We start from the raw sequence: 14,599 nt of genomic DNA, 5'->3' as shown, positions 1-14,599 counted from the left end.
ATGAGTGTGTATATTCTATATTCTATATTCTGTCTGAGCCTTCTTCAACTGGAACGGATACCCTACAGGATCCAGTGTTCCAGATGTACTTTGTGGGTTGGTGTTTTTGCCTATAGAAGTTTAATGGCACTTTATCTCCTGACCTACGGCATCCCTCTGAGACGCTGTCACTCACCACCGAAAGCCAATGGGAACTTACCCAAACTGAGAGCCAGTCCCTACTGTGCTGCACGTGAAAGCTCGCTCACTCTCACGGACCTTCTGAGAAAAGAGGCTGGCCAAGGCAGGGAAGTACACTCCTAACAACAATGGAAATGAAAGAGTCAGCCATTGCCAGTCAGGGTACACATCAGTCAAACTTGCACTCGCATGTGAGCGTGTTTGACTCAAATCCAACGATAGATAAACACCAAAATGAGTCAACGAAGCAATGACCTCACGGTGTCACACACCAGTATGACTTATGGCAGCCCACTGTTCCCCTTGATATACCACATGGCCATTTGGAAGCTCATTTGTGCCTTCTCTGTATCTGCTGCCATTGCCCCCCTTTACTGTAATATTTGAGCTCCTCCTAAGTGTGAATGCATTTATCCTCACAACTTCCAGTGCGATAGGGCAGGGCCGTTATCCCCATTTTACAGCTGGGGAACTGAGGCACACACAAATTCAGTGACTTGCTAAAAATTACACAAGGAGTCTGAGCAGAGCTGGGAACTGACCCCAGCTCTCCTGACTCGGGGAACCTTAACCACGAGGCCAGCACTCCACCGCTACTCAATAGCTGAGCCACACCAAAACTGATCCTTTTTCTCCCCCAGGGTTGAAAAAGCTTTAGTAACTTTTAATCCTTATTAAAGAGTTGCCAGCTTTTTCTTATGGCGAAGTGAGTGATTCATCCTGGTTCTGGTGATGACAACATCATGTGCTCTGCTGAGTGGCAGAGTCACCTGGGATAGCATCCCAAGACTTTGCACAGTAATGGCACCAGCTGGTTTCAGTGGGTGGTCGGCATTCATGACACTATGGAGACAGATGTGGAGAGGATGTAAAACTCCCAGGGTGGAGGGCAGGGAAGAGCTGAATTCTAGAATGGGTCAGCTGTTGCAGTGATTAAAATACGGGCTAATTTGTACCTGGTTAAAACTGGAATGGATGCTACCTAGTGTTAATCTAGTCCTTGGTAGACATGTGGCCCCGAAATAATAAACTCTTACATAGAAAAGGAGGGGTACAAAGAAAGACGGGGGGGAAAGGAGTAAGCAGGAGAAAAGGCCCTCACTGAGAAGCTATGTTGCTCTGGTAGCTTACAAAAATGTAATTATTTATAATGATGTATCAGGCACCCGGTCAGTGGAGGCAGAAGCCCAGAAACGAAACAGTGAAAATAACCCAGAGTTTCTTATCGGTTAACAAGAAGAAGTCACCCAACCAACTTTTGGGTAGCATTCACCAGGCTTCTGCAGTTCAGCAAGTGGAAGAGAAACTCATCCCAAATTATCATAGCTCAGGCGAAAGGCCAAAGAACCCCTCAAATTGCAGGTGCTTTGAAGCACGTTTACCATTTCAGAGGCAGACACGGAGATTCAAGCTTTTTATAGTGACAGCACCTTTCCAAATGTCTCCATTTGGTAGCCACTCTGCACCCAGCCACGGCAGTTTTTATAACAGGAGTTCCAGATGTGGGGGCAGCTCAGAAACAGCTTGCTCTAACCAGCATTGCAATTGACACCTTGCAGTTATGACTTTCATTTGAATCCATCATATATGGAGTGGCAGTATAAGCATGGGTGGAACGAACACACACACAATTTTTTGTCTCACCTTGCAGTAGTCCCATGAGGAATCGAGCTATTGTCATGAAAATCAGGTGGGCAGAACTGATATAGGTGAGCAGCGGAGTGATGGCGGTGATGAAACCCCAGGCAGATGCAGAGAGGAGGAGGACTTTTTCTCCTCCGATCCTGAAAGATACGCATGAATTATGTCAAAGGGGAACTGTGGGTAGGGTATGGGGTTGGCGCACGGACTCGGAATCAGGACTTCAGGCGTCTCTTCCAAGCTGTTTAATAACGAAAGTCAGCCAGGCCTCTCCACCTGACCTTTCCATCCCACAAATGTCTTCAGGGATGGCCAGCTGACCTGCGCCCTTCACCTGCTTCCTTCGGGGAGGTGAGCAGCAAAGCAGACCCTTCCCCATCTCAACTGGAGTTATCTCCAGAATTGCATGTGTCCTGTACCATCATGTAGCAGCAGAACACGGCATCAGTCCTACCATTTAACTGCATGTCTGAGAGGCCCTAGAATGCACTGAGAGTGAAGAGGTGCCCAAGGGAAATCCCCACTTGCTCCCCAGATGAATCCTAGCCACATTCATACTGTTTGGGATGGAAAGTGATTACCCATTCCGCCTGTCCATACAGTTACCTCTTCAGTGACGCGCGGGCACCCACGGGGAAGTAAACAAAAGCAGGAGCGTGTTAATTACAAGCCCACCTTAGAAACACAAGGTGAACACAGGTAAAGGAGGGTGACATCGGCAGGGAGAGAAACCTGATTTTAAAGCAACAGAGAAAATTTTACAAACAACTGAGAGGGTGCAGTAGTTCTCAGCCTGTTCAGTACTGGGGTCCCCTTTTCTATACTGGGAGCCTACCTTCACCCCAAATAGCCAGGATCCCCTTCCCAATCAGCAATGCGGAAGGGCAGGCTGGTCACGAGCTCGGAGTTGAGAGAATCCCTGATGCAGGGGAAGTGTTAAGGACAAGCAGTTAGCACTGTACTCTTTTTCTCGAAGCACGATGGCATTTTCTGTTCCGTCCGCTCTTTAGCATTAGCTCTGCTTGCTTGTAACCTTTCGTGTCCTGTGTGCACTTTGCTTGCAGCGTCTATTAAAGACCACAGTGCGACAGCCCAGCCCGCTGCACAGACAGTGTGTGACTCCGAGACCGTGTTTCTTACACAAGATTTTATAGGAAAGCCGTGCCCCCTTAGGACACTGCAGTCTGGGGGGTGAACTCAAGCAGGTAATTACTGGGGTTTCCACAAAACAGCTGACTGGGTTTTTTGGTTGTTTTTTTTAAATTAATACAATCAAACTGTGCAGCACATGCTTTTCCCAAGCACGACTAGGGGCTGCAAAGGGGAATAAACTCGGGAGGAACTGCCTAGAAACGTGGGCATGGAACGAAGAGAGAGAAAACAAATTCCGCGGATGAGACGAAGAAACGAAGAGTTGATTTCCCTGCAGACCAACGGAACGTTGCCCCTGGCTGGTTGTTCATCGTTTGAATAACCAGTCTGAAAGTTGCCATCCACACAAGGACGGTGTTAGCTTTTGTTAATAAATAGATCGTGCTTGATGTGAGCAGTTGGCTAATGCTGGCTTTGGGAAGAACGTTGCAATGATCATAATAATAAGGCCTGGTCTACACACAAGTTTTGTACTGGTATAACTATTTTGGTGAGGGAGGTCATTCTTTATGGCAATAGTTATACCAGTACAACCCCTTGCGTGGATGCAATTATAAAGGTACCTTATATTTGCCTAGCTTATTCCTCTGCCTATACGGGGGTAAATGGTACTAGTACAGACGCCTATTGATGTAACTGCATCCACACTAGTGGGGATTGTACAGCTTGAACTATACCGGTATAGTTTAAAACACTACAACCTTTGCATGTAGGTGATTCCTAAACTGCACATAGGCCACACCCCAGCAAAGCACCTCAGTACTTGTGTAACTTTAAGATCAGGACCAACTTAGCCCTGGTCTACACTAGCAGGGGGGATCGATCTAAGTTACGCAGCTTCAGCTACGTGAATAACGTAGCTGAAGTCGACGTACTTAGATCGACTTACTGCTGTGTCTTCACTTAGGTGAGTCGACTGCTGCCGCTCCCCCGTCGACTCCGCCCGCGCCTCTTGCGGCGCTGGAGTACAGGAGTTGACAGGAGAGGGCTCGGGGGTCTATTTATCACGTCTATACTAGACACGATGAATCGATCCCCGCTGGATCAATCGCTGCCCGCCGATCTGGCAGGTAGTGTAGACATACCCTTAGAAACCAATGGGGACTACTCACATACTTAAGTTTAGGCACGTGCTTAAGTGCTTTGCTGGATCAGAGCCATAGGGCCTGATCCAAAACTTACTGAAGTCAATGGAAAGACTCCCATTGACTTCAATGGAGTTTGGATCAGGCATACGGTGCTTTTCCTCCAGAGATATCGATGTACTTCACAGATAGTTTATCAATCCTCATCTCCTTGGGGTGGAGGTTAGATACCTGGTAACTTTGCCAAAAAATATTATTGCAAAAACTGAGCAAGGGATAATATAAGAAAGTTCCGGTACCGATCGCTGAGGTGCCCGCCGATGATCTGAGTTAAGCAGTAGCCCCAGAAGAAGCTGCTCAAAACAATGCCGGACTGTTTCTTGTCCCAGTCGAAGTGACTGCTCATGGCCACAGCACAGATAGGCATGGTCACCCTGGCACAGTAGAGTAAACAAGTCCCAAGCAGTAACATCGCAGTCCAGATTCGAGATTCAGGCCTGCAAGGATGAAGAAAGAGATGGGGAACAAACAAGCACCGATACAAACCTGGGTGCCAATTTGTGATTCAGATCACACAATGCTGCCACACAGGTCAGGCAGGTTTCCCTGAGTGCTTTCACAAGCTGGACAAGTCTATCCTTAAACAGCTAAATGTCACAGCAATGCCAGCTTTGCACCCTGTCACTCAGATTCAAAGAGTGCTTCATCCACCTGCCTTTATGCCCTGTGCCGGTTCTTTAATCCTAAACACTGCTTTGATCCCAGCCATGAAACAGTTAGCAATGTTGATATTCCAATTGCAGTCTTTAGGTTTCAGATTTATGCTGTCTGCAGATTAGAGCATAGGTCACTGCATTGCTTACTCTTGGTCCATGTTTGGAAGAGTTGTTTGCTGTTGTTTTTATAACCAAAAAAATTAGAAACTAATCTTTTTAAAAATATAAATAACAAATGTAAGGTTAGTGCAGGGGTAGGCAACCTATGGCACGCGTGCCGAAGGCGGCACGCAAGCTGATTTTCAGTGGCACTCACACTGCCTGGGTCCTGGCCCACTGCTCCAGGGGCTCTGCATTTTAATTTCATTTTAAATGAAGTTTCTTAAACATTTTTAAAAACCTTATTTACTTTACATACAACAATAGTTTAGTTATATATTATAGTCTTATAAAAAGAGATCTTCTAAAAATGTTAAAATGTATGACTGGCACGCGAAACCTTAAATTAGAGTGAATAAATGAAGACGCGGCACACCACTTCTGAAAGGTTGCCGACCCCTGGGTTAGTGTAACAGGTTGGCAGCGTTGGCCTGAGGCACCTCATCTTGATAGCAAGTGTTGATTAGGCTGAGAAAGGGCTAAGTGGGTTCTGCTGACTCAGAGGCAGGTGATTTGTTACCACTCAAATATCAGGGAAGTAGGAGACACTCTCTACAGAGGGAGGATCTAAGGTGCGGACTCATCTGTCCAGAGGGAGGATCCCTAAGAAAAGGCAAGGCCAGAAAGGTTTGAGCTAAACTTTATTAATATATTATTGCTAGGTTTTGTATTAAGAAAACCAAATCCCAGGGAGGAGGTGAAGTAGCCTGTGTACAGAATGCACACTGTGTTTGAGAGCAGGTAGGGGATGGCACCTGCTTCTACTTCGATTCTGGAGAACCATTCTGCAGCAAAGACAAATGTTCTGCTGTAAATTTAGGTCCTGATTCTGCAATGTACCACATGTGGGTGCACCCCAGTTCCTGTGTAGAGCCCTGCTGACATCGGTGTGGATGCAGTCGTCCCCCTGTGCACTGTACATTTCAGAATAAGGGCCGTGGTGACTGGGGAATTAACTATTATTTATTTTTACAGTAGATGACAGGGCCCCATGTGCTAGGTGCTGTACAAATATACAACAAAGAGGCAGTCCTGATCATGGAATACATGGAATCATGGAACTAACCCCCTGCACCTTCCATCCTCCTTTGGACATCTTTTGTACAGAAAATGAATATTTGTTTTTCTTCGTTAGAGTCAATTATGATAGATGTCAGAGTCCAGTTATCCCAATATAACACAAGCCCATTTACAAACATATCAATGGCCCCTGTCACAGGCTGGAATAAAACACAATGAGTGGTAAAAACATGCCAGGCTGTTGTGCCCATTAGAAATTAATTTATTGCTATCTCCTGAATGGAAGGGCACGGGATTCAATGCCAAGTTTTAGCAGGAGGTATTGAGACTTTTCATTCTGTGCTTTGAAGCTTCCCTCCCTCTCCCTTCACACACACAATAACTAACTCAAAAAATTACATATCCTGGCCTGAAGAATAATTAATCACATTTCACCTTGCCTGGCTAATTTAACAGATGCTCTTAAAACGCCCTTCAGAGGTTATGTTAAAAGGAGACATTACAGCAGTGAAAGTTTAATTCACCCCGAAGCCAAAACTATCCTTTTTTTTTTTCACCCGCAAATGGAAACGCCCTCCCCCACCATCCTCAGTGCTCCGGTGTTACATGGGAACTCTCGGCCGGAAACGGCCCTGACCTAGTTTTGTTTAATGTGCTCAGCTGGTCCCAGTAAAACTAAAAACGCAGGTGTGCAAATTCTGAACCTTTGGGCTGACCTAAGAAGGGCAGAGGAGTCAGGATGGGTCTATCAAACATGATGCTTTTAACTCACATTATTTTAATTTGTGATGTAAAAAGTTATGAAAGGTTCTTGACATTTTTTTCTGTTCTTCCTTATGATTAAGGCTACGTTTTAGTCTTGGGTATTTTTAGTAAAAGTCATGGACAGGTCACGGGCAGTAAACAAAAATTCACAGCCCGTGACCTGTCCATGACTTGTACTATATACCCCTGACTAGATCTTGTGGCCCGGGTGGTGCTGCGGGTGCTCCGGGGGACACGGTCCGAGGGAGCAGCCTGGGACCCCTGCTGGTGCTGGGGGGGTTGGTTGGCGGGACTGGCAGGCTCCCTACTCGGTTCCTTGCGGCACTCCCCGGAAGTGGCAACATGTCCCTCCCTCCCTCAGCTCATAGCTCCACATGCTGCCCCCACCCCAAGCGCCGGCTCTGCAGCTCCCATTGGCCGAGAACTGTGGCCAATGGGAGCTGCGTGGGTGGTGCCTGCAGGTAGAGGCAGTGCGTGGAGCTAGGAGCTGAGGGAGGGACATGTCGCTGCTTCCGGGGAGCTCCCCAAGGTAAGCGCCGCCTGGAGTCCTCACACCCCCCACACACACCCGTCCCCCGCAGCACTGAGCCCCCTCCCACATCCCAACTCCTGTTGCTGGGGACAGTGGCCCGAGATTGCCCTAGCAGCAGCCGCTGCAGAAGTCCTGAATGTCCCGGAAAGTCATGGAATCCTTGACTTCTTTGACCTCCATGACAAACTCGCAGCCTTACTTATGATCAGAAAAGAGGCCTGATTCCCTCCTGGTGGGAAAGGGGACTGAGCAAAGGGGATGTAAGATGCTACCATGCTGAGGCAGCACACGGGTGTGAATGTCTGCGTGGAGGTGCAAGGCAAGAGAGACTCAAGCCCACTAAGTTCAATTGTTCTTTATAATATTGCCTAGCAGTGCTTGATCCTGTGGGTCTTTGCAGCGGCAAGTACAGAGGCCCAGATCCTCAAAGGAAATGAAAAGGAAACTCCGACTGAGGGTAAATATTTTTTGCCGGAGGAAGATACCACCTTCTGGCCCTTGACTTCAATTAAATTTGGGAGTCTACATACCTTTGAGGATCTGTTTGAGGTGTTGTTTTAGCCGTGTTGATCCCAGGATGTGAGCAAGGCAAGGGGCCGGGGAGGTAATACCTTTTACTGGACCAACTTCTGTTGGTGGAAGGGACGAGTTTTGGAGCTTCATCATAGAGCTCTTCTTCAGGTCTGGGGAAGCTAACCAGAGTGTCTGAGCTAAATACAAGTTGGCACAGATTGTTAAGCATCAAGGGTTCACGCGTGCTGTAAGAGTCCACTTAAATGAAGTGGGCAATGAAGGGTTAGCAGGCAGAGGTGTTACAAATTGTTATCATGAGCCATAAAACCAGTCCATGGTTTCTAGTGTCCTGCGGAGTTATGCATTTCAGTTCCCAGGCCTGTGTTTTGAAGGTGCTGTGCAGGTTTCTTTTGAGGATGAGGACTGAGAGGTCAGGGACTTGCTTTGGGGAAAGTGTTTGACCACGGGTGAGAGGGTATTTTTGCCTTTTATCATTTTTCTGTGTGAGTTCATTTGAGAGCGTAGTGAGTGTCTGGGCCAAAGTCCTTACGCCCTAATACAAGTGTGAATAGAAGGCAGGCACCCATGAGTCACGTAAGGCTAGGTGCTAGTGCCCCTCAAACTCCAAGCAGTCAATGGATATGTTCCCTTGGCTCCAATGCTTTACATCAGGCCCCCAACAAAGAAGGGGCTTACGCCTTGTATCAAATCAATATACACCTCTACCTCGATATAACGCTGTCCTCAGGAGCCAAAAAATCTTACCGTGTTATAGGTGAAACTGCGTTATATCGAACTTGCTTTGATCCACCAGAGTGCGCAACCCCGCCCTCCCGGAGCACTGCTTTACCGGGTTATATCCGAATTCGTGTTATATCAGGTCGCGTTATATCGGGGTAGAGGTGTAGTATCATTTTTACACCTTCATTTCACTGGTGTCCACGATTTCACAAGGCAGTGGGAGAGTCAGGCCCAGGATGTTGACAGGGAGTGGCTGGGTCTAGAGAGACGAGTGTGTTTGCTTGTCAACAGGCAGAGGAGTTGCTTAACTCACACTCCCATTCGGTGTGACTCCTACAGAAGTAACTGGGTTGCTGCCCAGGCGGTGCTCTCATTAACACTGAATCAGGTTCCCCTTACCTTGTGCATATACATGTAACACGCTGCACCCACACTGTGTAGGATCAAGGCCTACTGCATTTTAAGTATGGGTAGAAGGAGAGAGGGAAGACAGTGGTGTGGTTAAAGCACTTCCCTGGGATTCAAGACCATTGCGTCAATTCCCAGCTCTGTCACAGACCCTTTATGCCCCCTTTGGCAAGCCACTTAATCTCTCAGTTTCCTATGGAGATAATAAGTCTTCCTTTGTCTGTCTTGTCTTTTTAGATGGTGAGCATTTTGGGGCAGGGACTATCACTTACTGTGTGGCTGCACGGTGCTTTGCATAATGCTTCCCTAATCTTGCTTGCAGCCTTTAGGCTCTGTTGTAATAAAAATAATAAATAATATACAGAAACCACAACAACCGGGGTGATCGGAAAACAGAAAATGTTTTTCTCCCCACCTGATTTTTGACAATGGAAATTTTCCCATGAGCTTTAGTTTTTAATCCTTTTTTTTAAAGGGTGGCAGATTATTTCACATGGCCTGAATAATCTCTTTGATTACTATTCTGTTCTATTTATTTCTATTGTTTTGATTTTTTTAAAAGTCTAGCTATAGCTATAAGCATAAACCAAGTGGAGAAGCATGAAGAAGACTCCACAACAGTACAAGCTTCTTAGGCGGCATTTCCAGCCAGAAAATCTACTAAAACAACGCTAAATGTCACATATAAGCACTGGGTGCCCACATCCACACCAAACCATTGAAAGAATTAATCCTGTGCAGGGATACTGAGGCGCTTACATCAGAGGAAAGAGCCTCAGTTGCGGAAGCATTTTTCCCTAATTATAGTTACCATTGTAACTGTAGATGAGTCACTGGTCTGCCTAGCTCAAAACAACAACAGACAAGGTTATTAGGCAAGTCTTTATAGACGTTGGGGTGGGGGCGGGGGAAATATATGACCCTCTCTCAAGAACTAAATATTAATAAATAAAAATATTTTGCATGTCTATAACACTCTCAATCTGAGCTCAATGTGCTACACTGGGTGAGGTTCTGTGGCCTGCAGTGAGCAGGAGGTCAGATGGTCCCTTCTCGCCTTAAAGTCTATGAGATGTTAATAAATTCAACCTAATAACCTCCCTCATGAAGGGAGAAAACATAATCTGTCTGTTACTGATATGGAAACTGAGTCACAAAAACACATGTCTAAGTGACTTGCTCAAAATTCCATATAGCAGTGGCCAAGCTGGGAACGAACTCAATTTCCTGATGTCTAGTCCTAATGCTTTGTTGAGTTTTCAGTCCCACTCTCTCTTCCGGAGCCTATTAGGTGTTCTCCACTCCCTGGGGACTTGGGATCAAGAACTAGTCCTGCTGACTATGGGCTGGGAGCCCTGGAGAGACAATAGGCCAGATTCTCAGCTGTCATACGGGGCTCTCCAATCTCCATAATCAGGGGTTCTCAAACTGGGGGTTGTGACCTCTCAGGTGGTCGCAACATTATTACATGGAGGTTGCAAGGTGTCAGCCTCCACCCCCAAAACCCACTTCACCTCCAGCATTTATAATAGTGTATAATATAAAAAATTGTGTTTTTAATTTATAAAGGGGGTGGCACTCAGAGGCTTGCTATGTGAAAGGGGCCACGCATACAAAAGTTTGAGAACTGAGACTAGCAGCTGTCCCTCAGCAAAACAAGTGGAAGATATGTCTGCTCCTGCAGGGGACTGAATACACATCAGCTCTCAAACTAATGCTCCCCCTTCTCTTACCTGCACAAAAGCTTCACAACCCCCCAAGCTACACAGGAAATCATAAAGATGAAATAGAAACCTGTGGTTCCATCCCTTTCCCACAGCATCTGGGGCACATGTGTGTGATGGGGGAAGTTCATTACCTAGAAAGTAACCTTTGTTTTATCAAGCACTAGTCAACACTGGGACACACCTATAATTAGCTCCTGTGTTTGAGCCACAGTAATCCACATGGGTGTGGTTTGTTTATTCTGACAACCCTCAGACAGCTGTATCTGATGCTGTCGATTTTTTTTCTTGTACGGCAGTGTTGAGCTCCATGTCTCCATCAAAGTCGACGCAGCTCTCTGGCTATTCACTGCAGCTCTTCTTTGAAGTGTCCCTGGGTAACAATCCCCGGGGACTGTGCTCATACAAGCTGAATCGCTCAGGTGAAAGCAAATATCGCTCTCTAAAATTTTGTATCAGTTGAGGACGGTTATAACTAATTTCCTAGGATGCTGAAGAGCCCCCAAAGGCAAAATAAATCAACAACCTAAGCCTCACTCTAGCCCAGGGAAAGCCAGCAGCAAAGTGTTCCTTTATTTGCAATGTGTTTTCACACTGGAGGAATTTCTCCAGTAGCTGCCACAGAGCAAATATTTGTTCAACTTCATTTCTCTTGACTCAGTCTTACCCCTTTCCCCCAATTGGTGATTCAGTCTGTTTACAGCTGTTTCAGCTGACTTTTCAAATGGATTCGCTGGAGCTCAAGCTATCATTAGATTTTAGTTTAATGCTGGCTTGCAGGCTGGAATGAGGATGGTCATATATGCATGTATTTTAAGGAGGGATACAGGAGATGTTCAGACAGCAAGGCTAAGAACAGTCTCATCCAACTACATGGCCAGTAGCCCCAGCCGTTTGTTGTTGTTTTTCTAAAGGGAGTTTCCTATGGTAGGAAGAAGTTATAGGTTCATATCCTGGTCCCTGTTAATGCTGTTTTGTGTGGCTCCAGACAAGGGCGGGTAGCGACGGTGAACCTGCCCTCTGGTGATTCTACACTGGGGCAATGGTCCATAGGGGCCACTGCAGACAGACAGCCTGTTAGGGCAGTGCTCAGAACTACCTTGGGGCAGCTCTGGAATAGGAGAGGTGCAAGCTGCCTTCTCTCTGTTTCTGACGAATCCACCCCAGTGTCTCTGTAGCTCAGTCTCCTTCTCTTTAAAAAAGGGACAAGCATGCTCCTTCCCTCGTAAAGTGCTGTGAGGTCTTGGGATGCAGGTGGCTTCCTGTGCGCACAGTGTTGTCACGCACCTCATGCATGTCTTCACAGGGACTAAAGCAAGAGTGTTGTTAGCCCAGAATTAGACCTGGCTGCTGCAGGTTTTCACTGCACAGAAACTTACCAGAGAATTCCCTTTCCTGCTCTGATGTCTCAGAAGATCAGGTGTTCTGCTGCAGTCAACGGCAATTAAGGAAGTACTTCAAAATCCTAGCCCCCTCCTGTATCATAGGTCACTTTATTTTTTCTTCACCGGCTGCTGAAAGTGTCAGAGCCATAACCCTGTTTCCAGTCATGTTTGATAATCCTCCCTGCTTTATTGTCCTATTCCGGTGACTTTTTGCAGCTTATCTGTCCATTGCTTTAATTTACAGCGTCTTTGTGGCAACTTTCGAAGTGAAGTAAACACAGCCCAGTCACACAAATAAGACTGTACGGAAGCAAGTTAAATCAGAGATACTGCCAAGGGTGTTGGGTAGTTATTTTTAACTCCGCTTGATGGTTGTCTTCCCTGCATTTGTTTTTTCTCAAAAAATGATTGCTCCCCACCATTGAAAACCCGAGTGCTTCTTTATGTTCTACCCTTCCCTGCCCTGTGCCTGCCTCGCCTAATTAGATTGTAAACTCTTCCATACATGGACCAGCTACTGCTCTGCTTGTGCCATCTAACGCAATGGGGCCCCATTCTGGGTTGGCCTGTAGGCACTGCCAAAACAAACACGATTAATAACTGTCGAGAGAGAGAATCCTTTTTTCCCCCTGATTGCAACGTGTCAGACACCAGCTGACACCTTATGATCTGTAGCCATCAAAGGTAGTTTTGATTTTTCAAACCAATCAGCTAATAACCAACTAGAATGACCTAGAGGGGTGGGTTTTTTCCCACTGGGAAGACAAGTTTGTTTATTTCATGCCTCTCTCCTGAGCATGGATTTCCTTAGCAGAGCCACAGATGGCAACAAGCACCGTTTAGCAAGAGCAACTTTCTGTTCATTCCCTCTTTTCATATTTTGCTTTTGGCAGAATAAAGATAGAATTTGATTCTAGCCCGTAGTATGAGCAGAAAAAAACAACTAAATCAGCCTGGAGGAGGTGGAAAGGTGCAACTGTAATCACACACAGACATGCTGATCACAGAAACAGAGAAATAACACTTGACAATGCTGAATAACCACAACTGGCAGCTGGTTTCTTGATTACACCTCCTCAAATAAAGGGGTCTTAGCAAGTATGTTATTTAATAATAAGATGAGTGACTCGTACAGTAAAAAACTAATGGGACTTGAATTGTGATAATCAGAAACCTGTGAACAGAATAGTGTAGTCCATGGGGTTGGGCACAGGACTAGCAGTTAAGTGACCTGGGGACAGATTCCAGCCCATCACAGACCCTTTACACTTCCTCTGCAGAAAGCAACTGCTCTAGTTTATACCATGGACCACATCAGCCCCTGGTGTAGCTCAGAAACTAGAAGGCATACGGCCCTCAATCCCTACTGAGTCTTTTGTGCTGCAGCACCTGAGAGGCACAGCCCAGAATCTGCCCCCTAGACTCCACCTTCTGAACCTGGATCTGCCCATGACTTTGTGTGTGACGTTGGGCAAGGCATTTCACTTCTCTGTGCCTTAGTTTCCCATCTGTAAACTGATGATGATGGTATTTACATACCTCCTGGGAACCCTTGCTTGTAAAGCACTGAGATCTACGGATGAAAAGTGCTCTCCAAGTGCTAGGTTTTATTAGTTATTTTATTATTGTTGTTACTCAAAGTAGGGTGACCAGATGTCCCGATTTTATAGGGTCAGCCCGATTTTGGGGTCTTTTTCTTATATAGGCTCCTATTACCCCCTACCCCCATCCCGATTTTTCACACTTGCTGTCTGGTCACCCTAATTCAAAGTAGCAAAGAGTCCTGTGGCACCTTATAGACTAACAGACGTATTGGAGCATGAGCTTTTGTGGGTGACCAGACAGCAGGAAAGCTCATGCTCCAATACGTCTGTTAGTCTATAAGGTGCCACAGGACTCTTTGCTGCTTTTACAGATCCAGACTAACATGGCTACACCTCTGATACCTAACTCAAAGTGACATCCTTTTCCTGTACAGCTATTCAAGCACCCTAAGCAGAATTTTTTGAGTGTTGTTCCTTGGAAGAGAAGGGATGGTATGGGATAATGGAACCACTGGAGAGTTCCTCGAAAGTTTGGGAATGGCAGCTGGAGAGGATAGGATAAGATGTGTGGGTGAAGGGAAAGTGAAAAGTGAGCTGAAGAAATGGAGAATAGAGAAAGAAGAATAAACCAGGGAGAACAAAGACAGAAAAACAAACACGCAACGATAAGTGGTTATCTGTCTCACTGCACCAAGGGGCATGGAGGATCTGGAAGGCTGCCTGGCGTGTCTTTTGTTTCTGTATGAAAATGGATTCTGTCATTTCTCCATATTGATGAATCCTTGTTTCTGTGACAGTAGCTCATTAGCTTGAATGAAGAGTAAAGTAAAGTTCATCTGGAAATATTGATATTTATTTATGCCTATTATTTTAAAATATACAATTGATTAGAAAGCATCCATCTGCTCAGATAGTTAGCTTATATAACTGCACAAACCTGCCACTCACCTGCTGTGTGACCTTAGGCAAATCACTTCCCTTTTCTGTACCTGTATTTCCCTTCCCACTCTTTGACGGTCTTGTTCACGGGGCAG

The 14,599-nt window shown here is 46.0% G+C and overlaps 1 protein-coding gene across 1 annotated transcript in view; it reads right to left on the bottom strand.

Annotated features, from left to right (window-relative positions):
- Positions 1 to 14,599, bottom strand: part of SLC17A9 (solute carrier family 17 member 9) — a 36,110-nt gene that overhangs the window by 14,737 nt on the left and 6,774 nt on the right. The window contains exons 2-4 of the mRNA XM_024114923.3: positions 4,358 to 4,555; positions 1,825 to 1,964; positions 200 to 299 (exon numbers count right to left, since the gene is read on the bottom strand). Coding sequence (XP_023970691.2) covers positions 200 to 299; positions 1,825 to 1,964; positions 4,358 to 4,555 — 438 coding nt within the window. The remainder of the gene's footprint in view (positions 1 to 199; positions 300 to 1,824; positions 1,965 to 4,357; positions 4,556 to 14,599) is intronic.

The sequence above is a fragment of the Chrysemys picta genome, chromosome 13 (genome assembly GCF_011386835.1).
Source record: "Chrysemys picta bellii isolate R12L10 chromosome 13, ASM1138683v2, whole genome shotgun sequence".
NCBI lineage: Eukaryota > Metazoa > Chordata > Testudines > Emydidae > Chrysemys > Chrysemys picta.
The sequence above is the reverse complement of the archived record's forward strand: the minus strand, read 5'-3'. Positions and strand labels throughout refer to the sequence as shown.